General features: G+C 37.6%; 1 protein-coding gene across 1 annotated transcript in view; it reads left to right on the plus strand.

The window, feature by feature from the left end:
- LOC139118555 (von Willebrand factor A domain-containing protein 8-like) overlaps nucleotides 1–21927 on the plus strand; it is a 52002-nt gene extending 30075 nt beyond the window's left edge. The window contains exons 34-45 of the mRNA XM_070681906.1: nucleotides 227–422; nucleotides 1316–1397; nucleotides 5024–5228; nucleotides 5384–5495; nucleotides 5773–5882; nucleotides 6504–6550; nucleotides 7141–7249; nucleotides 8984–9109; nucleotides 11880–12038; nucleotides 15450–15548; nucleotides 18414–18652; nucleotides 19840–21927. Of these exons, the coding sequence (XP_070538007.1) occupies nucleotides 227–422; nucleotides 1316–1397; nucleotides 5024–5228; nucleotides 5384–5495; nucleotides 5773–5882; nucleotides 6504–6550; nucleotides 7141–7249; nucleotides 8984–9109; nucleotides 11880–12038; nucleotides 15450–15548; nucleotides 18414–18652; nucleotides 19840–19948 (1593 nt within the window). The 3' untranslated portion in view covers nucleotides 19949–21927. The remainder of the gene's footprint in view (nucleotides 1–226; nucleotides 423–1315; nucleotides 1398–5023; nucleotides 5229–5383; nucleotides 5496–5772; nucleotides 5883–6503; nucleotides 6551–7140; nucleotides 7250–8983; nucleotides 9110–11879; nucleotides 12039–15449; nucleotides 15549–18413; nucleotides 18653–19839) is intronic.
- The last annotated feature ends 1760 nt before the right edge of the window (nucleotides 21928–23687 follow it).

The raw sequence follows: 23687 nt of genomic DNA on the forward strand, positions 1-23687 counted from the left end.
GTTTAAAATGATCATACATTTGTCCAAATTTTTAAGGCAGATTTATGTACTACTGGTACTAGTAATTTCAAAACGTACAGTTTTTCAATATCACAAGTTTGAATCAAAGAGTAATGAATTTACCCGTTGTAACATGATAACACCCAATTTTACACCAAAATACGAAAGATAATTTACACGATATGCAAATTGCGTATTTATTTTTCAACTTCATTTTCTTTTCCAGTCTGAAAGTGACATTTACACGATACCACGGAAACCAGTGGAGGAGGTGAAAATCACCAGCAAACAAGATCCAATTTTCAAACTAGCAAGTAAAACTGTCGCCAAGAAGGAGAAAGAGTCTGTGTTTTTATCAGATTGCAACCAAGCAGTCAAAGTCTTACCGTTACAGAAAGTTCCAACGGAAGTCTTCCCTCAAGGTGCGTTGTAGGAACTATCTTTATTGCATGCCTTGTATATCAAACGTTGTGCACTCCGTAGGATTCAATGGTAACTTGTCGATGACGCTATGGGCCGCATAGTCATCTCTTGACTGAAATTGAATGGGAACTATTTTCAACTTGACAACTTTGCGATTTTAAAAATGTTCAAATTACATGTTTTACGTAGGAAATCCTGTTTTTAGAAAATCATGCATAAAAACTGCATAACAGTGATTTAAATATATCAATGCACCATTCGACGATGACAATCGTTCTATTTTTTAACAGATTTTTGTCTAACATGGAATGTCTTTTGCAAAAAACAAACGAACATTTGGAGTGAAAACTGTGTAAGAAAGGCATGTAATAAAAACATTGTAGCCCAAACAAGGGACTTTGCATCCTTGAGGCAGGAGAATCTACCCTTTGGCACACAGTCCCTTGTTTTGGCTACAATATATATTACAGACTGTTCTCTCGTATGAAAACCTGTCCAGTAATGGAGGGATTTGTCAAATCCCAGATGCTTTCACAGAACAATGTTAAAATGAAATTATGATTTGCAGAGTGCCATTTCATCCTTTTAACTCTGACCTGTTGTGACCTTTGACATAATACATTGGTTCACACCAGAGTAAATAGGAATTTGATGTGTTTCTTAAATTGTCTTAGCTAAATATGTCTCAACATATCCTCGCACAATCCACTATAAAGTGTAAAGGGTGTGTTTCTGCTAACCATTTCTAACTCTCTATCTTTAGTGCAGCAACAGAGCAAAACTGTTAAAAAGTGCATGCTTGGTTTTGACTTTTCACTTTTGGCTGGCTGACTTCCAAGCACGACATGTAAAGTTTAAATGCGTTCTCTATACATTATGTTGTTTGTTTAAGGTCTCCGTCCCAAGGGTGTTAGTGCGTACTTGGAGGTCACAGACCTGGATCACCATAGACTCAGATACATACCAATTCCAATGTAAGTGCATCTGTAGCTTTACAACTTAAATTGACTGTCGACTCACAGTCCTCGCTAGTATACACCTGGTGGTAGCCTGGCTTCCCTCAGCTCTGTTGTGGAGGGCACGAATAAAAAAAAGCTAATTATGTGAGAAAAATTGGACTCAACTGTGAGAGAGTCTACATTATAAATTAGCTGTGACTTATTTTTGGTTCCAGAAAACAAGTACATTCCCTCAATCTTCTCCTTAAGTCTGTTGAATTGGGGAGTGTAACCCAGAAGTCTTGCAAACACAAAACATATTTGTACAATGTTGAATATTGTTGTCGGCAAGTGACTCAAATTTTTCAACAGTAACATTAGGCATGATGTGCATGCAGATTGTGTTGACAAGTTGAATATTTGGCATTTTGTCAGGACTTTTGAGAATGGAAAATGAAGCTGTATTTAGAAAACAACAAAACAGAAAATCAGAAGTTACAGATAATGGAGCTTTGTAATCCTAGCTGGTCATTTTTATAAACAACTTTACAAAAAACTTTCCAATGTATTTAAGTGACTTTCCTTAGAAGTGACTCTGGTCAAGTAGATACACTCAGTGTGACAGTTTTCGGACAGGGTAGTGAATTTCGCTCAAAGCCGTTTCCTAAATTACGAGCAGTACAAAATCTTATTACCATACCCTTCGAAACTTTATTGTGTTTATCCTCAAACTGTTAACAGGACGGAAGTGGAATTTAGGGGGTCAAAGTTGCCAAATTGTTGACCTATGTTGAGTGCGTAGTAATCGGACTGCTATCACAGTAATCTGACGTCGTATTTGGAATGTGACTATAGGGGCTAAATATTGATATTTTTAAACTTCAAACCCCACCATTTTTAATTTCGATGTGTTTAGAAAACTGTTTGTAAAAATTTCGTGATAAATTAGTTACGTTTAATCGATGGACAACGCAACTATATTTCGACGTGTTTGGTACTTACATATCAGACATGGGCTGTCTCTGTGTGTTCCGTTCGACACCTTGTATCGTACAGTGTGGCTAACTTCGCCAAGTTTGTGGCGCCCGAAATAGCTTCTACCTAAAAAAAAACATTCAAAACGGGACAGCAGCGTCACCTTACTTAATATGCGGTAACATGGCTTGTAAAACGCTATCAATACAGAGCGAAGTGAGTACAACGAACAGCATGTCATTAAATGTCCGAAACTGAGGTCGTCCGAAAACTGTCACACTGAGTGTATAATTGTCATCCCAGTCCGTTGTTTGCCTTGAAAACTATTAAGTGGATTACTTTATTGACAAATGATCACACATCATTTGCCTTTAATGCACAATTGGCAGTCTGAACACATGTATATAAGCTGGTTAGTACAGAGGGTGCACTATCAGGATGACACCTCAGGCATGCTACTGAAATATTGTTGTAACAAGTGTGATTATTTTCCACGTCCATCGTCAAATGGAACCTTGTAGGACCAAGTCACACACTTCACATCATGTTGCAATCAACCCCTCCAAATCTATGGTCACTATACTCCTCAATTCACATACAATAATTAATTAACTATGCCACACGGCAGTTAGGCACACATTGAAAACATACTGTTACTGTGTTCCTTTACCGCTCCATCAGGAACACATTGATGTACAGTTGTAGTTATATTTTTAGTCCCCGCGGACGAAGTCCGGCGGGGACTTATAGATTGGGTCCCGTCTGTGCGTCCGTCCGTCCGTCCGTCCGTCCGTCCGTCCGTCATCAACAGTTTCTCAGACACTGCTGAACCAATTTCGTTCAAACTTGGCACAAAGGCATAGCACTATGACCTACAGATGCACGTCGATTTATTTTGTGATACGATCGAATTTGGCCGCGAGGCGGCCATTTTGTTGCGATTTTTCATGTCTTTGGACCGTAACTCAGACATCCTTGAGCAGATTCTGTTCAAACTTGGCACAAAGGCATAACACTATGGCTTTCATATCCATGTCAAATAATTTTGCAATATAATCCAATATGGGCGCGAGGCGGCCATTTTGTTGCAATTTTTCATGTCTTTGGACCATAACTCAGACATCCTTGAACAGATTCTGTTCAAACTTGGCACAAAGGCATAACACTATGGCCTACATGTGCATGTCAAATTATTTCGCGATATGATCCAAAATGGGCGTGAGACGGCTATTTTGTTTGCGATTTTTCATGTCCTTGAACCATAACTGAAACATGCTTGAACTGATTCTGTTCAAACTTGGCACAAAGGCATAACACTATGGCCTACACATGCATGTCAAATTATATTGCGATACGATCCAATATGGGCGTGAGGCGGCCATTTTGTTGCGATTTTCACGTCTATGGACCATAACTCAGACATTCTTGAACCGATTCTGTTCAAATTTGGCACAAAAGCAAAACAGTATGCCCTTCATATGAACACCAATTTATTTTGTGAAATGATCCAATAATGGCTGATAGGTGGCCATTTTTTTGCGATTTTTTCATGTCTTTGAACCGTAACATCCTTGAACCGATTTTGTTCAAACTTGGCACAAAGGCAAAGCACGTACTATGGCATGCATATGCATATATCAATTAACCTTGCGATAGGATCCAATATGGCTGCAGAACTGCCATTTTGTTGGAATTTTGCATGTCTTTGAAGCATAATTCAAGGTCATTACACCCATTTTGTACAACTTGGCACAAAGATCAAGCACTATGGCATACATGTCAATTTACTTCGTGACATGTTCCAATATGGCTGCCAGATTGTAAATTTTTTCCAATATCTCTTAATCATATGCAAATATTCCTTACCAATGTTGTTGAGACTTGGTACAAAGATAAAGTACTATGGCATACATATGCATGTCTACTAATTTTGTGCTATGATCCATATGGTCAAGAGACAGCCATTTGATTTCAATTTTGGTGTGATTTTTTTTATGTCTTTGAAACATAAACATAGGTCACTGTCCCTCGATGGACTGATTTTGTTCAAACGTGATACGAAGATAAAATACTATGGCTGCATTCTTGTGCACATTAAATTGTTTCATTATATGATCCGAAATGGCTGATTACAACAACATACCCAATCCCATAGCATTTCGAAAATTCCACCAAACCATGTGTATAGTATGTGCCGTCATGACACTAGAGGCAGTGAGGGCATCGTTATGTGTGATGTAATCAAAAGTTCCTTCAGTGGTCATTACCGGCAGAGATGAGTCATTTATTACACGTTCCTCAGATTACTTTATTATGCAAGTCACAGGCCTGATGCACCCATTGCATCAATGTCATTCCACAGCGACCTAGACCACAGCTACCTAGACACCAATGATTATAACAAAATGGACAAGCGGGGACTGTGTCATCAACGATGACTTGTTCTTTTTTCCTGTTATTATGTTTGTGTCAGACCAGACATACTGTAGGTTGAAAAGTGAAATTTAAATCTATTTGTGTACATTTAAGCCATAAATGCTAGAAATTTCTGGCTTCATAATAACTATACAACTTGAGCACCAGAAATTCCAGTAAGATCTTATACATGTCTATTGTATATTTTGTACATCAATCTTACTACATCCTGGTAGTCAATGGGTTCAATCCCGAATCTCTGCTGTTTCCAGGCCAACCTACATCCCACCATACTCACCCTGGCTCTCTAACTACTCTGAGACTGATGTTGCCATGACAACCACCCCATCTGAATCCATAGTAACTGTTGATGCAGGCGGATGCATTCGTCTCTGGGAGACGGGTGTCGGCAGCCTCCATAAATCACTCATAGAATGGCAACAGATGATTGGATCAGATGAAGGGCGCCTCCTACAGGTATTGGAAAGGTTCTTTTGTTTAGTTTTGGCTCTGTTTCACACATTTCTTTTGTTTCATAGTACTACTTGAAATACTAGTAAATTGTATGAAATAAATCTTATTTTCATCTTGTGTAAATTGCTGAAAAATGTTTTTCTTTCTTTTTTGTAAAGATTAATTTTGAAAAAGAGGACACTGGTAAAGATGCAACTTCTCCGAAACACGGTAAAATAGACAAACACAACCAACCACATGTTGGAGGCAATACGTGGGCTGGAGGAACTGGTAAGACAATACACTACCCTACCCTACCATCATATTGATTTGACTCATATCAATTGTCTCAGCAATTTGGTTGGACTCGTGTATTAAGAAATGGGGATGAAAGGATGGCGTGTGGTAAAATTATTGTGCACATCGGATTCTGTAAATTAGCTCAAAGCAAAAACTCTATTACCATTGTTGATTTCAGCATGTTCATTAGACTAGGGTGAAATTTTGGTGACCACTCCAATGAAAATCACTGTAATAAAAATAATTTTGTGCCGTTCTTGACCACTAGGTGGCCGTGACACTGCTGGACTCGGTGGCAAAGGTGGTCCATACAGATTGGACGCTGGACATGATGTGCACCAGGTGTCGCAAGTTGAGAAAGATTCAGTACCTGAAGAGGTAAGAAACAGCGCACAAACAGGCACAGTCTCACAACCATGAGATGTTTAATCTGGTGTAGAATTCCTGCGTAATAGTCATCATCAGACCGTTCTTCAGAAGGATCTAGTTTAATTGAGATGCTGTGAAGTAATGGCTTCTCAGTCAACAACACCTCATATATGTCTTCTGTGCCATCAGTTTTTCCTTCGAAAAGATAACACTGGATGGGTCATGATCTGATTACCATGCTTCTCCCAACAATTCATGTCGACAATTTAAGAACAGGTGTTGATGGACTATACACAGTTAGAATATCCATGGTGAAAACAGAATCGAAAGTTTCTGGTGGTGATGACAAGTGCTTGACTGTATTGTCATATCTCATTCCATGCATCATGGGTCAAAGATAAGGGTAGTATTCCCGCATTCTCATCCGTACAGATTGAACTCTGACACAGAAAACAATAGGACTAATATCAAAAGATAAAGGATAGTTGTATCAGTGGGACAGTAGCTGTATCTGTCTTTTACAGTTTTATTATTTCTAGCCAATAAAACAAGTACATTTTCATACTCTCTCTCTCTCTCTCTCTCTCTCTCTCTCTCTCTCTCTCTCTCTCTCTCCCCCCCCAACCCCAGGTGAAAAGAGCTGCCAGAGAGATGGCACAGAAAGCATTCAAACAGAGGTGAGCAACTGCACTGTCAATTCTTGTAATAGCTGCACAATCTTTCCTGTTTTCAGCGAGTAAAATTGAAGGATATGTCACTTATTGCTATTAGTATTGCTTCATTACAAACATAGCATTTCACGCATAATATTCAGAGAACAGTTATCTCTTTCACCAGCAAGTTAACTATCTAGTGAAGTCACAAACTTCACTTCAATCATATCTGAAGTGATCAAATTGATCAGTTTCAGTAACTAGCATATATTTTGAGATTTGGCATTGTGAAAATTGTGGGAAACACAACTTTATTCTTAGCCCTATATTCAAATCACCCATTGGCCATGTGTGTGTCCGCCTCATCATGGCACACCTGGAGAATGCTGGGCCCACCTTCTTCATAGTATTAATCAGTGCTTTCCTAAGGGTGCCTTTAATAATAAATAATTACAAATATACCCCCTAGGATAGCATTGCTTGCACTGTAGCTTTGCATAAGCCCATCATTCTACAGTCTTGACCTCATGCAAGATTTGTTTACCTTCAACCATTGGGGGAAAGTAATATTTTGACATTTTGTTATATATCATGAAATTGTATCATTCTTCTAGATTGAGAGAAATCCAGATGTCAGAATACGATGCTGAACTGTATGAGAAATTTTCTTCTGGTGTCAGAAGACAAGTACGTTCCCTCAGAGTCATCTTGGATAGTCTACAGGTCAGTGATATACATCATTTTAAATTGTTATTTCTGCCATTTCAGCAAGTACAGGTTGTTAAAATTTTATCCTCTTAATGTTGATAAACCTCAAATTTCTACTTTTTGACTCCTAGCTTTATGATATACATCATTATTATTGACAAATGATTGTAGAGGCTTGGTCAGGCTGTAAAACATTTGTCCGCAGAATAGTGTGTAAATTATAAATATATTACTTACACATAATACTCAATAATGTGGTGATTCAGATGTACTTTTCAGTAATTTGATAGAAATGACCACATGTTAAAGTAATTATGTATGCACTTGATATTGGATGTGTCCAATCTAGAAAGACTTGTGCTTCTCTTTTTCCTGTGGAGAGCGTACATGTTTGATGTATGTCAAAGGTCACCCACCACCTCTGATTTTAAGTTGCACAATGAAGCCTGTATCGGTTTTTGAAAACATTACACAATTGCCGTTCCAGCTGCTGCTTGTGGTCAGAGTCGCGTTTTGAAGTTAAAAAAGAAAATATTTGCACATTTACACTATGGTAGACATTCAGTTCAGAGAGACTCAGATCAAGTTTACAGTCAGACTCAGCCAGACAGCTGTCAAATTTTCACAGCCATTTGTCAAACAGTTACTCAGCAATAAAACATGTAAAACATTTCACATGTCCTGGGAAGACAAATAATCACAGCTCGGTCCACCTTTGTGTAATGATAAAAAGCGTAATGGGTAAATGTAAAAAATACTAACACTGCTGTAAAAACTTTGCCGGTTTTATTTGACCACACACCAACAATATGGTCAGGAAAGGTTGTCTTTTGAGGCTGGGCATATACACTCACCATATTCTCTCATTTTATGTGGGGAAGTAGAAAGTCATACATATACTTGTGCAGTAAGATAAAATGCAACACAAAGACAAGACGCTGGCTATTTAGAATTATTTTCACTCATTACAACAAGATTTTGATTTTTACGAGTGGTCAGGCTGATCTTAGCAACCATGTAACAACAACTTCCTAAGCCATGATTCTGTAGAGCCCCAGATGTTTACCGATGCGTATTACTGGTATCGGAGAACCATTAACATGGATGCATGGCTCTGTTCCAACGTGAAGGGGGCTTCAACCTGAAAGTACCCTCAATGTGGATGTTTGACATTTTTTCCCCTGGAGTAGATTTTTTTTCAGCGCAAAATGTGGCCAACCGTGCAAGGAAAGAGCTTTGCAAATGAGTTGATGGCCTGAGATGCAATACTGTAGTGATGGACATTCCGTGTTGGGTGGCTAAACACAGACACACCTGTGGATTAATGAGCACACGGGATGTATTGTGAATAGTGAAAGGGTGGAAAAACAAACGTACTGACAAATTGATTTTAATGGTTTACGGTAAATGATTTCAAACAAGTGCAATTCTTCAAAATCAAACGGTGATATAAATTGTTGTACCAGATATCTAGTGATTGAAACAAACAAGTAAAGGTATTGTCAGCGTGTGTGTCCATCCCTAACTGTTGGAACTTTCACTTCCGTTTTGGAAAGTAGTTCTCAAAGCTAGTGATTCTTTCAAGTATATGTCACCCAAAGTTCGTCTAAAAAGTTATATTTATGCGGAATAGTCACTCCATCCCATCATGAATGTGTGCAATGTAAAACTCAACAAAGCGGCACATACCCAACTGATTAACCACAGTATTTCTAACATCAAAACTCTCACCAAACTCTCTCATCTCAGGCTAAAGGCAAGGAAAGGCAGTGGCTCCGTCACCAGACATCGGGAGACCTCGACGATTTCAAACTGATCGAAGGACTGACAGGTGAAAAGTCGATTTATAAAAGGAGAGGAGAACAAGACCCAGAGGTGAGCTGGAAGAGTATTTTTTGCACCTTTAGACAGACAGAGGAGATCATTTTCGAGATTCACAAATATTTTGTAGGAATGTAGTAATAAACAAAAATCTGTTTTTGTTTTTACTCCTGCATTTTTGAGGCATTTCCAACAATGTTATTTTGGATTGCAGAAAAGAGCATATTTTTGTGTTTTTGTAATGTCCGTGGGAAAATATGATATTTATATTTGATATTGAATGTGTTCAGCCTATTTTTTGATTCCTGCACTTATCATGTGATGAATACTGGTGGGGTCTCATCTTGACACTCTGAGAGTTGAACCCTGGGGGTTCAAAGGTCAAGGGTTCATGGAAGATCCAAGGGTACTGTCACGAGTGATGGCAGTGGTGCAGGCAATTCTTGAGCCGACTTGGCTGCATTCCAATGCTTCTCTTTTGAAACGTGTTTGTTCTGCAGAGGTTATGTTTGTTTTTAAAGTCAACTGTGTCCCTCAAGGCTGTAGTTTTGTTGTTACAGTCCTGTTTCCACTATCCTATTGTCAGACCTCTGGATGATTTGCACATAAAGACAACTTTGTTGTAGGATTTGTGATGTATGCAAAAATCCTTGGTCAGCACCAGCCTGGAGAGTGATGTATTTATGAGGTAGAGCAAACGGCAAGAGTTTACAGACGCTTTTTTTGACAATATTTGCTTTCACCAGAAAAATTCAGTGTAAAATTTGCAATGGAATTCAGTTGAGTTACACCCAGTCCTTGTTTGATTTGACCAACAAATGTTGAGTGTAACACTCACGACTCACAAAGAAGGACAGGGATGTATCAAATGTCAGGTCTTTTTTGTGAGGATTTTGAGATGTGAGAGGATGAAATATTTGATTTCCAAGCACAGTGGAAAGATATGGCAAGATGAATACCTTGCATAGACAAGACTGGACTGAATCATTATACAAGCCATGCATTACTGTGGTTTTACGACTTATCCGGACACCAAACTTGCTAATTACCCAGCAACTTGGCTGGTGATATTGAGACTTTGATCAGTAATTACCAAGCACTTTGGTAATTCACCTCAAACTTGATACTTGATCTGGCTGCAGTAACTCCATGGATGGCAAAGTGTAAACACAGACGACGACATCTCAGTCCATACACTGATAGCATAAACCAATTTGAGACATGAGTTTGCACTCAAAGTTTTCAACAGTGTACCCATACAAAAAATTGCTGAACAAAGTGATGAAAATGGCACAGGACAAATACAACTTGCATTGCAGTAAACCTGCCCACTGCACCAAAAAGATTTCTGTAACTTAAATCGACACATGCCTGATCGAACAGTCCTACTTAAATACTTTTTCCGCTTACCGTAATTAGTGCTGATTTAGGCACAATTATTGATCACCACTCAAACTTTAAATCACTTTTCCAAATCGACTTACACCTGAAGAAATTGTAAAGGAAGCTAGAATACAAAAGATTTTCAATCTCTCTATCTTCATGAACGGGCATTCCTCGATCACATTTATGCTGATAGACAACCATTGCCAAAAGGAAGCAAAACTCAGCAACGATTCCGAGCTAAACTGACACAGTATTTCATATCCCTGCATCAAGTGAAATTGAAAACAGAATCCCATCAGTGACATTTGGTAAAATTTTCACATGAATCTATCTTGAAATAAAAAAAAGTGAAACAAAGACGTCTTGTACTTTGCGGATCAACAGCACAGTGTGAACTGTGAAGTGGCATCTGCATTGCCTGTATGTAAAATCACTCAGTGTACTCAGTATCAAATGGTCTGCATCTTATGAAAACAACAACTGGCAGTGAAAGTTGTAATAGTCACCTGTAAAAACTTCACAGATGAAAGGATAATTGCTTCAAATGAATGAAACTGCAGGTTTTAGAGGAGGAAAACCAATGGCGGATGCATGGAGTGGGAATATTCTATTTAGGTGACGGAGACGGAGGGTCATAGGATTAAATAAACTGGATAATGTAGGATTTTCCTCACAATGCTGTAACAGGAATTCCAATGTCAGCTTGTTTTAACGTTAGTAATAGTTTTTCTGCTCTGAAAAGTAATTTAACAAACTCTAACGACCCATTATACTCTCGTAACCTCTCCGTAGTTGAGTTTTACATGTAACACGGATGAACAGCACACATGTACATATGTTGGTTTTGCTGAGGAATGCTGTTCAGTGGAATGCCAACCCCTGGTCACAAATTAGTTTATGATACTTATCAGTGACTTTGTATACATATTGTGTACCCCATGGAGCACTCATGCAGCCAGATCAAGTATCAAGTTTGAGGTGAATTACCGAAGTGCTTTGGTAATTACCGATCAAAGTCTCAATATTGTCAGCGAAGTTGCTGGGTAATTAGCAAGTTTGGTGTCCGGATAAGTCGTAAAACCACATTAATATTCAAAGTAAAGTGGTACAGTGTTTGCATTTGGAGGCTCTCTTCACAATAATAGCCTAACGCCTGACACAGCATTAGCTAATTATATGATTTTAAATCATAATTGTAGTATTTTATACAATTGTGTATGCGATGATACTAGCATAATGCATTGTTTTGTTTGTTTTCATCCATCTTATCTGTACCATGGCATTTGATATGTTTGTGGCCGAAAACGGTTTATCACAATGCTGTAAATGCTTAACATTAATGAAAGTAAAAAACAAGATGAGGTAACGACATTTTTGCTTGAAAATACAGACAACAGAAAAACGTGTTTCAACTCCTTTATTCTACTTCACATTTCAGCTTGGCTCACCACAGATGAAACCAAAACGTCTGCGAATTGTTGTCGACTTGAGTGGCAGTATGTACCGATTCAATGGAGTTGACGGTCGACTGGATCGGGTGCTGGAAGCGGCTCTCATGGTCATGGAGGCATTTGAAGGTTATGACAAGAAATTTAAAGTAGGCAATCTTTTAGTTTACAGAATGACCAAGTGTTGTTAGTTTTTAGGTGGGGTGACTTTGTACGGGGGAACAAAATCAACATATTTCTCCATGTTGACATCCCATTGAAACCGGAGTTTAATGAAAGTTTTTCAGAGCGAAGAATTTAACCAGAAATGCTTCAATGATTGAGTGGCCAGCCATGAAAACATGTTTACGGTTTGTCTGTTTAAACAGACACTCACTGGAACTTCAGGAGTTTAGGAATTATGTTTTGTGAAATGAGGTATTCCAGGTCTCAAAGAATGGAAAGGTTGCGGGTCACATGTCGGAATTTGACCTCGTGACCCCCGTTTTTTGTGCTCTTGTGCGGAGCTTCAAGGAGAATGTAACAAGTTTGGTGTTCAATTTTGCAGTTCAATCGTGCCGAGGGTCATACTATGCTTACAAGATGAACTCTGCCTGTTTGTTTAGTGGTTTGCACCTGGCGTATCAATTCTTTGGTCGGTTCCAAACCATGGACTCTGCATAAGCCACAGTCTGTCTGTATCTGAAACGTGATCCTCCCGTTAAACAGCGCCCTCATCAGACATGCTATGAAAGGCTCTACAGTTCGCCAGTTATGCTCATGATATTGTCATGATTTCAGTTGATCTGTGACTTTGAAATTCTTTGTCACCTGTTCCGTTAAAAAAACAAAATATTATTTTACCCAATAATTTGATGATACAGTCAGCTATTCCAGTCCTTCAACACTGAGAAAACTGGTAGCTTAAAGCCACGCTTACATATACTGGTATTTCAACAAAAGCGTGAGGAACCTTCCAATCCTGACATTGTCCGTAACTACAGGCCCCTTGACAGCAACAGCTACACATGTTACCTTGAACTTGAATTTTCCATAGGTTAGTGGAGCAGGGAAAAAAAGCCTGCCTCGCGAGAACGAGGAATTGATCACACTCTTATACATGCTTCCTATTGTCTAGAACCAACACATAAAATTCAAACAGGCATTTTTGAGCTGTTAACTACCACTCTTACATGCTACATAGAAGGGTGTGTAATGCTCTAGTTTTTCCAAAATAAAATTTCACAATTCATTAACTGATATGCATCACAGGGTATGGAGAGTCATGCTTGAATTTGCAAGTGATCTTCTTTCCAGTTCATATGCATGCTTTCCATTTTGCAAAGAAATTATAGGTTTATTTCTCATCCTAAGTCTCTTACACAAAATGATGTGAGGATTCAGTTACTCCTTAAGATCGTAAGCTCCAAGTTTGGACATCAAAACAACAAAACAGGTATATTTACATCAGTGCAGCAGTAATTCTGACATGCAGCAAGTCGGGCACTGTAACTTCACAATCAGAACTGTAATGTACAGTGAGTGAATGTCATCCTGCAGATATAACATGTTACATTTTCCCGCCATGCGCATCGTGCTGTCATTTTCGAGCAAAATTTGTTTTTGCGTTCATGGTTGACAAAAGGCTGACATTGCAAGACTGGATTGCAAAGCATTAGGAAGAGAAACTAAACCTTTTCTTAGTTTGGCCCCCAGCTTTCCTTCATACCAGCGTTGTCCCCTTCACTCCACGCCAATGCCAGTCTGCACTGTCCTGTGCGTTTCTTGATGTCCATGTATGTACATATCAACTGAACGATTGGGATATTTTACGTCAGAGTTGTTCATTCTTCAGATATTTATTGATGACTTCATTCGTGTTTACATACCCACCAAACTACAGTACAGCACCGGTAGCTTTGGTGTACTTTTAACACCTTGCCAAAAATATTTCTGACTGTAGTCTAGTTGTCGCTAAGGTAAAATCTGTTGAAACTTTTTCATTGATTGCAAAAACAGGTTTGTATTTCACCGTTGAATGAATTTTAAGATTAATTTTTTCTGGTATGAAAAAATGTGAAGGGGCCATATGTATACTTACATGTATTTATACTAGTGTAGTTTTAAATACTGAAAATCATATGACCACAAAAGGTCATAGGTCCATTTTCTGTCTTGCAATGTACAATTCCCAAACAGTTATGTATATAGGTGTAGTTTTAAATACTGAATGTCCAAAAGTAGTTTTAGGTGTAATTGCTGTTGTGCAATATACAATTCACAAACTGTTCAATTACGTATACTAGTGTAGTTTCAAATACTAAAAATTATATGACCAGAAAAGGTTATAGGTGTAATCACTGTCTTGCAATATACAATTCACAAACTGTACTGATAGACATATATGTACAGACTATCGGATACATATATCTATCTCTATATGGACTGCAAGGTGTATGGCGATGAAGTTATGTCAGGTGCTGTGAATGGAATACCACATCCTGTTTCATTCACACGGCACATTTCACACATCATGCTGAAATCATTTTCCCTTCTTGGTCTGAAAGTTGGGTTATGATGCCATGTTCTGACTATGTATAAAATCTTATGATGCGTCACGCCCTTTCATGACCATATCATGGTCTCTCTCTATTATTTGCTGGGCGTGTTTCAATCCGTGAAAAGAGAAATGTGGAATGGAAGAACAGAGATTTCTGTTGAGCAAGGAAAATCCTGGTTACTGTGAAAAGAGAAATATGGAATGGAAGGAAAGAGATTTCTGTAGAGCAAGGAAAATCCTGGTCACTCTGTCATCAGCTCTTACTACACTTGACCCACCCAAAATTTGTCAGACTGAACAAATAATTGACGCGTGTTTCATAGTAAACCCTTGAAATTTGCCAGGGCCAACACCATGACCTTTGTACCCTAATAACCTGGCGTTTTGTCAAGCTTTTATAATTTAGAAACTTCCTGTTCTGATAAAATCCTGCCCTAGTTTCTTTGAAATATGAGATTTTGTATTTAGGAAAATGTCACATTAGAGTCACTCAGGCATATATCCAAGTGTCACAATTTATCTCAGTGTTTGTCATGGACAAATTTATTACCGTATTTTCCTTTGTAAAGTTTCATATACATCTCAGACCATCTGATAATGGCTTTGTAAACAGAATAATTACAAACCATTTGTGTTGAGTTTTGTCTCCCCATTACAAACTGCTGAACTGCAAAAAGTAGAGTTTGTCCTTTGTCCAGGGCACTCCGTATCCAAAGTTACATGTATACTCAGTGCCCCCCCTTATTGGGGTACACATAGTTTTGTTGCCAGGTTCTAGAGTAAACTCTATATAATTTGTTTCCTTCATCAAATATTTCTGCTTTCCCCTGATTTTTTATAGAGTTCCTTAAACTCTTCGAGATACACTACAGTCTTGAAGTAAGTAATTTGTTCCATGAAAAATAACAGCATCTCTCTCTCTCTCTCTCTCTCTCTCTCTCTCTCTCTCTCTCTCTCTCTCTCTCTCTCTCTCTCTCTCTCTCTCCCTCCCTCCCTCCCTCCCTCCCTCCCTCCCCCCCAGTATGAAATAGTTGGTCATTCTGGGGAGTCTTACAGCATTGATTTTATCACGGGAGAAAAAGCACCAAGAAACAACAAGGAGAGATTGGACATAATCAAGGTAAGATATGAATTTATTCCTCAGAGGTCAGAGGTCATTCATGTTGACCTCCATATGACCCTGACCTTGGCAAGATATGGCAGGGAATTTAAACTGTCAAAAACAAAGGGATGTTTACTAATGTTCATATTAATTAATGTGATCACTGAAATCAGGTTGTCAGCCTGACAAAAAAGTCCTTACACAAAAATATTGTTGTCAGGGTATAAGGGTATGCATACAATGTGTTCAACTTTCCTTACTGTATTCCTACACAAAAGTTAAGCGCAATGATGGAAAACCAAAATGTGTGTAACCACCAGATAGTTGTGAAAGCGTTGTTTCCCTTGTGTTCAGGCTTCATTATTTTGATACAGTTTTGTACTTTTTTAACTGTAAATGCACTCAATCTCTCAAAGTGGTATATTTTCCTAACATATCAATTTTGCCACAGATTTCTAAAGCTGTGAATTTGACAAATGGAAACACGTGCAAACTAGAATACATGTTATGTTATGTTATGTTATATTTATTAAATATAACATAACGTAACTAGAATACAATTCCTGGAAAGCAGGCATGTAATGGGATGTGCAACAAGTGTCACCAAAATTCTTTCATGATCTATAAAGAATCTTTGATATGTGTTCCACAAATTGACTTCCAGTACCAAAGTCTCTGTAAAATGTCTGCTAAACAAACGTAATTTCACATCAGACAAACACATCTTCCCTGCCCTTGTAACTAGTACAACAAGTGTCCAAACACCCTCATCTTAGACAATTAGACTGTCCAGTATGTAAATTTCACAAGCCGTTTGTCTTGTCGACTTCCATGCCACAAACCCGGCTGCTATTGTGTAGAAATTAACTGTTACTTCTCCGATTGTCTTTCAAGTTGTCTGGAGACACACATCCTACATAATCCTCATTCCAAACATCAATTATTTCCCCCAGTTCCCATCACCGGCTTTAAATTGACTTGTTTACATCATGGTACCTTTTTCAAAGACCATGTTTACATACAACAGATATATTTATTCATTTAGGAAGTCTGAACTCTAATGTCTTGGCCATAAGGTGTTTGAATGCATTGTTAGAACTCCCATGTCGCCCCAGGCATCGTGATTGTCAACAATTGTGTGAGGTCTCTAATGGAGTCACTCAAATTCAGTATCTGCACCATTAAAGATTGTCCTTCATTCAGTGTTGTGTAGAAAATTGTAGATATGTGCCATTTTAAATTTTAAGGTAGTGTGCACCTCGAAAGTGAAAGACTTAAATATTTTTCTCAGACTTTCCTCAGTGAAACCTTCAACCATTCTCTTACCAAATCAAGAATAAAAATCAGGTGTCACAGTGCAAAGTTTGGAACTAAGGAAACAAATTACTCAACATTTTGCAATATTTGGAATTCAAAATGGCCACCATTAACTCCAAGGGAAAAAATTAAATTTGGGATTTTTGAAAAACTAAGATGGTAAAAGTTTTTCTTTCCTCAAGAGTTTTATAATGAGACCCCACAAGTGGTAGATCAGAAAAGAATTGTAGAAATCTGAGAGTCTGAATATCTGTCCACGAGGCGCATTCTACCTTAAACCAACTTTACACATTTCTATCCAAAGGGGCATGTGTTCAGTTAGACTCAAAGACAACTGTACATATTACATCTGTATTGATATAGGGTTGACTCAGAGAAATTTTAGGTAATAAATCTGAAATTGTCCAAAAAGTTCTGAAACTTAACCTATTCATCCCTAATTTCCTGTAAACAGGTCCACACTCACCGTTTATAACAATGACTCTCAACGAAACCATTGCAGTGAAAGGTTATAAGTTAGAGGACACACTTGTTTTTTAGACATTCTGATGATAGTGTGAGTTTTGGTTGTAGTCCATCATGTTGGTTTCCAGACAGATAAAAGTTGGGCAATACACTAAGCATGGTATTGCATTGTAACCTGACTCTGGTATCACTCATTGCAATATTCCAGTTTGGCTGAAGTAACATCATTATTTTTATCTAAGATCTCTGTATAGTATCACATTTGATGAAAATTTTGGAACTTTTCTGCCTGTATATGTGATCATCAAAGTTCGAATTCATCATCTGTTAAAGCTCAATTAGCTGTGATATTTATGTATTTTACAGTATTTTTGTTCTCTGTGGAAAATGCAGTCTGTCTTTGTACTCCAAGATCACATCGATCTGCATAATGTTCATCTTGTAAAACACAGCGTGTGTGTGTTTAACATCAAATGTAATTGTTGAGAACTGAAGTTTAGTCTAGAGTAAAAACTCATTTGTCAGTCGTAAACATGCATATTGTACACAAAGTGTTGTGTATACGAGGATAGTACTTAGTATTTGAACACACAGGAGAAGAATAAGAACATTTATTTGTTTTATAGAACAAAATTCATAAAAATATTTCCAAAATTCCCTGGAAATTTTCCAGATCTTTTACTGCATGACAACAGTTATGATTGATCTTGTCAAAGTAAAGGCAGTATGCGCCTCGAAAGTGAGAGATTGAAACTTTTGATCAAACTTTCCTCAAAGAAACTTTCAACCATGCTCTTGCCAAATCAAGGATAAAAATTGGGGGTCACCTTGGAAATTTTGGTACTAGAGAAACAAATCACCTGACGTTTACTGATATTGGAAATTCAAAATGGCTGCCATCCCTGCATGTCTGAAGTCTATTGGGGAAAATAAAATATGCTATTTTTCGAAGGACTTAGAGAGTGACATTTTTTCTTACTCCAAGAGCTTTAAGTGAGGCCCCCACCAGTGGTACATCAGTAGAATTGTAAAACCTTGAGAGTCCAAATATCTGTCTCCAAGACACTTTCTAAATGGAATAAAATATTTTTCTCCCTGCAGACTATGCATGCCCACTCACAGTTCTGTATGAGTGGTGATTACACCTTGGAAGCTACCAAATACGCCATTGAAGCTGTCTCGAAACAAGAAGCAGACGAACACTTTGTGATTGTGCTGAGTGATGCTAACTTTGATCGCTATGGTATCAGCCCGTCCAAGTTTGCACAGATTCTGACAGCAGATGAGAAAGTCAATGCTTTTTCAATATTTATTGGTTCCCTTGGAGACCAGGCACAGAGGTGAGCTGACCATCATTTGTCTTTTTGTCGTATATTTTCTCAGTTGTTTGTTGTTTGTGTGCTTGTTTACTTTACTTTGGGTGAAGTGTTCATTTGTGTCTGTTTCGTTTTCTATTTATATGTTTTTTTGGTTATTGTTGTGTTTGTTTGTTTGTTTTTATAATCATTTCTGTTCAGTGAACAACTGACATCTTCAGTATTTCTCTTCTGGTCTGATTTTTGATAAAGCTAACTATTGATTGTACACTTCTCTAGTAGTTTTGTCAAGGGCAGTACCCCTGTCAACTTGCCACATGACCAGTTCCAAAACCTCAGCAAAAACACCATTAACTGTGAAAATTGAATAAAAAAGTAAACCAGATTTTACTGTATCAAAGAACAGTACACAGACACTGCATCACTTGTCACATGATGCAACATCATTCCAAATACCTTCAAGCTTTGTTGAGGATTGAAGATAATTGTAGAAACACTTAAAAGTTATAATCAGTTACAATATCCACGCAGACAAGTTGCTGATGTTGGGTTTGGATTTGAATAGGGCAGATTGGTGACGACTTCAGAGTATCGTTAATATGCAAAAATAAATATTTATCTGAAGCATTTCACGAGACTTTCGGCAATTTTACAGGGATTGTGAAAATGGTAGTTAGATGTTACTGATGTTCTGAATTAAATTACAAAAAATATTTGCCAAATGATACAAGCATGCAGCAAGATACAATAACAAGCAGTGATAATAAAGATCGATGTACTGGACGCAACTTGTCAGAAATTCTGTGGGCAGCTGTAATTGTCGTGCACACATTGCTATATTTAGTAACTCACCAACAATCTTGACCAGCGCTATTCATTTTGTTAGAGGCCGTAACACTGAATTACAGCCCAACCCAAATCACGCTGACTAACCAGACCCCAAACCTGAGCAGCCTCCTACACTCCTACCCCATACAGTTTACAAAGCTCACTACTCAAAAAGAACATTCTGTTTGTGTGCAAAATGCCTTTCTCATATACCTTCAACCTTTCAAAGTCTTTCACACCCGTCCCAACCCACAACACTCAACCCATTATTATGCTAATTCACCCAATCAAACCCATCCCAACCCTTTGAATGTGAACTCCACCTTATATTCTCCCAGCATTCACAACCACTGCCCTTTTTTGTCTTCTCTTCTGTCTTCCAGACTTGCAAAGAATCTGCCAACTGGCCACGCATTCATCTGTATGGACACCAAGGACATTCCTCAAGTGCTGCAGCAGATTTTCACCTCCACAATGCTGTCAACCAGATAGACACAGTAATGTCTGCCCAAGGGGTCAGATCAACAGCCTTGAGGTGTTTTCAAAATCCAACATCAAATGTAGATACAGAGGATACTGACGTGGAGACTAAATCTGATCGAGAAACCAGGTCTGCAGTGGTAGTAAATGTGTTCCCCAACGGTCTTTCACCCTGCCTGTATCAAGCGTTTCTATCAGGGGGAAAATCATCAATTTGTATCCATTATTCAATTCTTTATGGTTCTTGTTAATTTCTCTCTGTAATTTTTAGATGCTTTTAGTCATTATGACTTAAAAGACACGATGGATAGTCATAAAAAGTGCATGAAATGTTGAATTTTTTGGTTGGAGGTTTATTTGCAGCACGGAAAAGAAACTTGGATAAATGATGGGACAAGGATGTGACTTGCAAACTTAATGAACTAAAGATTTTAAGGGTTAGAGTTTTACTTTGTGGCTGTTTTTACGATAGGATGGTATTCTTGATCTGCTTTCAGGGATTTCGGACATAAAATGATACCGCTTGAAACTAAAATTACAGAGGGGGTTGTTCAAATGGAACAGCAAGTACATGAATTGGGCGATAACATGTGATTATGCATGTCATCATAGTGACTGATCATCATACAATAAGTGTGTTTATTTCCTTTCAGTGTGATCATATGATTCAATCCAAAAATATTGCTCATGTAGTTATGTGTCTATGTTGCTAACCATAGTGTTTCATGTTCAGGACTGGTAAACTAGTCAGGTGATTTTATGGATTGTAACGGTACTGTTTGATTGTCTTATAATTCTAATCAAGAACATTTGTGTTTTGAGTGTCATTATGTAAATATGAAGCCTTTGGTTTCATCTACGACAACATGCTATTGTTCTGATACATGATGGTCACGTATAAAGCGATGTTATTTCATGGTAGACGTCCTATGTATCACTATAGTCATGATATAATGTTGTCCTGTGTATCTGCAGAGCGTTGTGTATGGCACTGAAAGTCATGTGACCCAGGCATGTGACCAACACATCCTATCAACACATCACTTTGCACTGACAATGCAACAGGTATTCACAGTAATTAAAATCTGATATTTTCATAGAATCGACACACACACATTGTAAATAGCAGACTCTGGAATGGTATCAGAGTCATACGCACATACAACATTTTTACAAAACGTTACAAAAGTTGACATAACCTTTGACCTTCAAGTCTAAATTTACATTTAATATTGTGTTGAAGTCTAATTTGGTGTTGTATATGCTTCAATGATTCATAGAGATTGTAAATAGCAGAAGTGGTTATAAAGTCAGAGTCATGGACATGCAACATTTCATCAAAATATGACAAAAGGTGAGATGTCTTCACAGATTTCTCTGTGTCTGTGAGATTTCTCACAGACATATCATACTGCTGTGAAATTCTGCAGAGTGATGTTGAGATGATTTCAGGTTTGTATGGGAGAACACATGTTGTTCAGAATTTGGTTCAGGGCCACAGACCCTTGTGTAGAATGTTACACTTTCAATGATTTTACTGCAACCTACCATGACAGTTGGAATTTATCCATATTGAAATTATCTGAAGTTTCATTTTATGTTGTAATCATGGATTTTATCAAATTTTCTCTCTTTGGTACAAACTTAGATGATGCCCAAAGAGAAGGTTTTGGAAAATATGGTGGAAATATTAAAATATTTGTACAAGGTATAAACAAAAAGTGCTTTTTGAGTGTACTTGGTGTGAAGATATATAACTATTATTGTTGGAGAGCTACAAAAAAGATATTTTTATCATTGCGCACTGTACAGAATGATTTATCTAGAGGTGAGTTAGGACATGACATCGTGTGAACCAAAATGGTGTGATTATTTATGAAATTTTATAAGTATTGCAGCTTACATGGTAATTGCATTGTGTAAATATGATTGGGAAAATGTTACTGTAGTTTTTACAGAATATTCACAATAAAATTTCTGATTTTAATAAATAGTCCGGGGTCAATTGTCATTCCGTGTGTTTTGAGTGAAGATTTTTGCAAACCTAGCTCATCGATTTACTTAATGGCCAAGTTTTTCAAAAAAAATTGTTGGCATTTTTTCTGACAACTCTGAAGGTCATTTCAAGGTCATTTCCTTAAAATCGACAAAAATAGTTTTTTCTTAGCCATGAAAAGACTTTATGGCCAGTTTGCAACCATATTAACTTTGGAAACATGCATTTTGATGTGAATTATTCCTTACAATCATTAACATTGAGGTTTTTGAAAAAAAAAACGGTTATTGTATTAAAAATATATAGAACTACTTTACCAAAGGTCAATTGAAAGTCAGTATGACATTTCTTTCTAATTTTCGTAGAAATGCCTCCCATATCTTAAAAAGTCACAATGATTATCTTGTATACAATTTCAGATTCATAAAACTTATACAACATTCTCAGAAAGTCAGATGTCGAACATTTCTTGTCAAAGGTCATTGACTTTTAATCCCATAATCTCTAATCTGAAGAAAGTTTTGTTATATATACGATCACACAGCAACTTCAAAACTTTGATAACTCTGCATGAGTGACTTTCAAAAAAACAGAAGATTTTCATGCTTTTAAGTTGTTAATCATTATCAAAATCATCAACAAAAAAGTCACTTATACGAGGTGAACAGCTCTGACAGTAATTTCATCAGTCTCACAGTGACACATTTCCGTACATGTGATGTCATTGCATTCGTCTTGCAAGAGCAGATATTTGTTTTGCATATATTTTGTTACAAGAACATCTGATAATGCACAACACTTCAGGCAAAGGAGGAAGCATGCTTACTATGGGTATGAATGTGTTTTCCAGCTTCCATTGTTAGTTTGCTGGAGGTGGCAAGTCGGGTTAGACAATGATATCATTTTCCATATCATTGTTTGATAATGGACTCTGAGAATTGCTTGGATAAGACTGCCTTTGGTTGGTGTACATCTTGAAAATGATATTGCTTTTCACAAAATTTTGGCAGCTTTGAACAGTACTCTTACATTTTCCTCTTTACTTTCCTCAGCAACTCCCTGTATTGCTGCATCTTTAATAGCATTTAGCAAAACAAATTCTGGTTTACTGTGTCGTGCAGATTTTCCAAATTCCACACTTTTATGTGATCAGTTATAATTTTCTTTAATTTCCTATTTCCAATTGATGGGTTCACAATTCCATGTTCCTTACGTATTGCCAAATATGAGTCATGTACTTCACCCAGGTTTAAAACTGAACCTTCAGCTAAAGAATTTTCCAACAAGGAAACAATTGATATCTGCAGCAAGCATGGTGGTATTTATCATTACCGACATTTGCAGATCCAGTCTCACACAATGGGTCTGCATTTGTGTTTAAATTTCGCAGTACATTTTCAATGTTTTTGGTCCAACATCTTTTGTGATTGATAGTTAATGTCAATGGCTCTAGCATCCTTTGGATCTTTTGCACCCCTGAGTCTCAATTTTAACAAGTCTGATTTTCCCTGGTTTACTGCTTTTTGTGGTTTTTCCCCAGCATTGAATGAAGAAACCTCATGGAGAGGACCCAAAGAAAACTTATAGTGTTGACAGACAAAACACATGCTTTTGTCGTATGTACTAGCTGATGATCTAGTGAAAGCAACTTTATAGGTTCAGATGAACCAGCGCTTTACATGGTAGATGAGAGTAAAGTTGGTGTACAGGGTCGTCCACGAGCTAAACTTATTAATACAGAGCTATCACCTTGCT

The sequence above is a fragment of the Ptychodera flava genome, chromosome 19 (assembly GCF_041260155.1).
Source record: "Ptychodera flava strain L36383 chromosome 19, AS_Pfla_20210202, whole genome shotgun sequence".
Classification (NCBI taxonomy): Eukaryota; Metazoa; Hemichordata; class Enteropneusta; family Ptychoderidae; genus Ptychodera; species Ptychodera flava.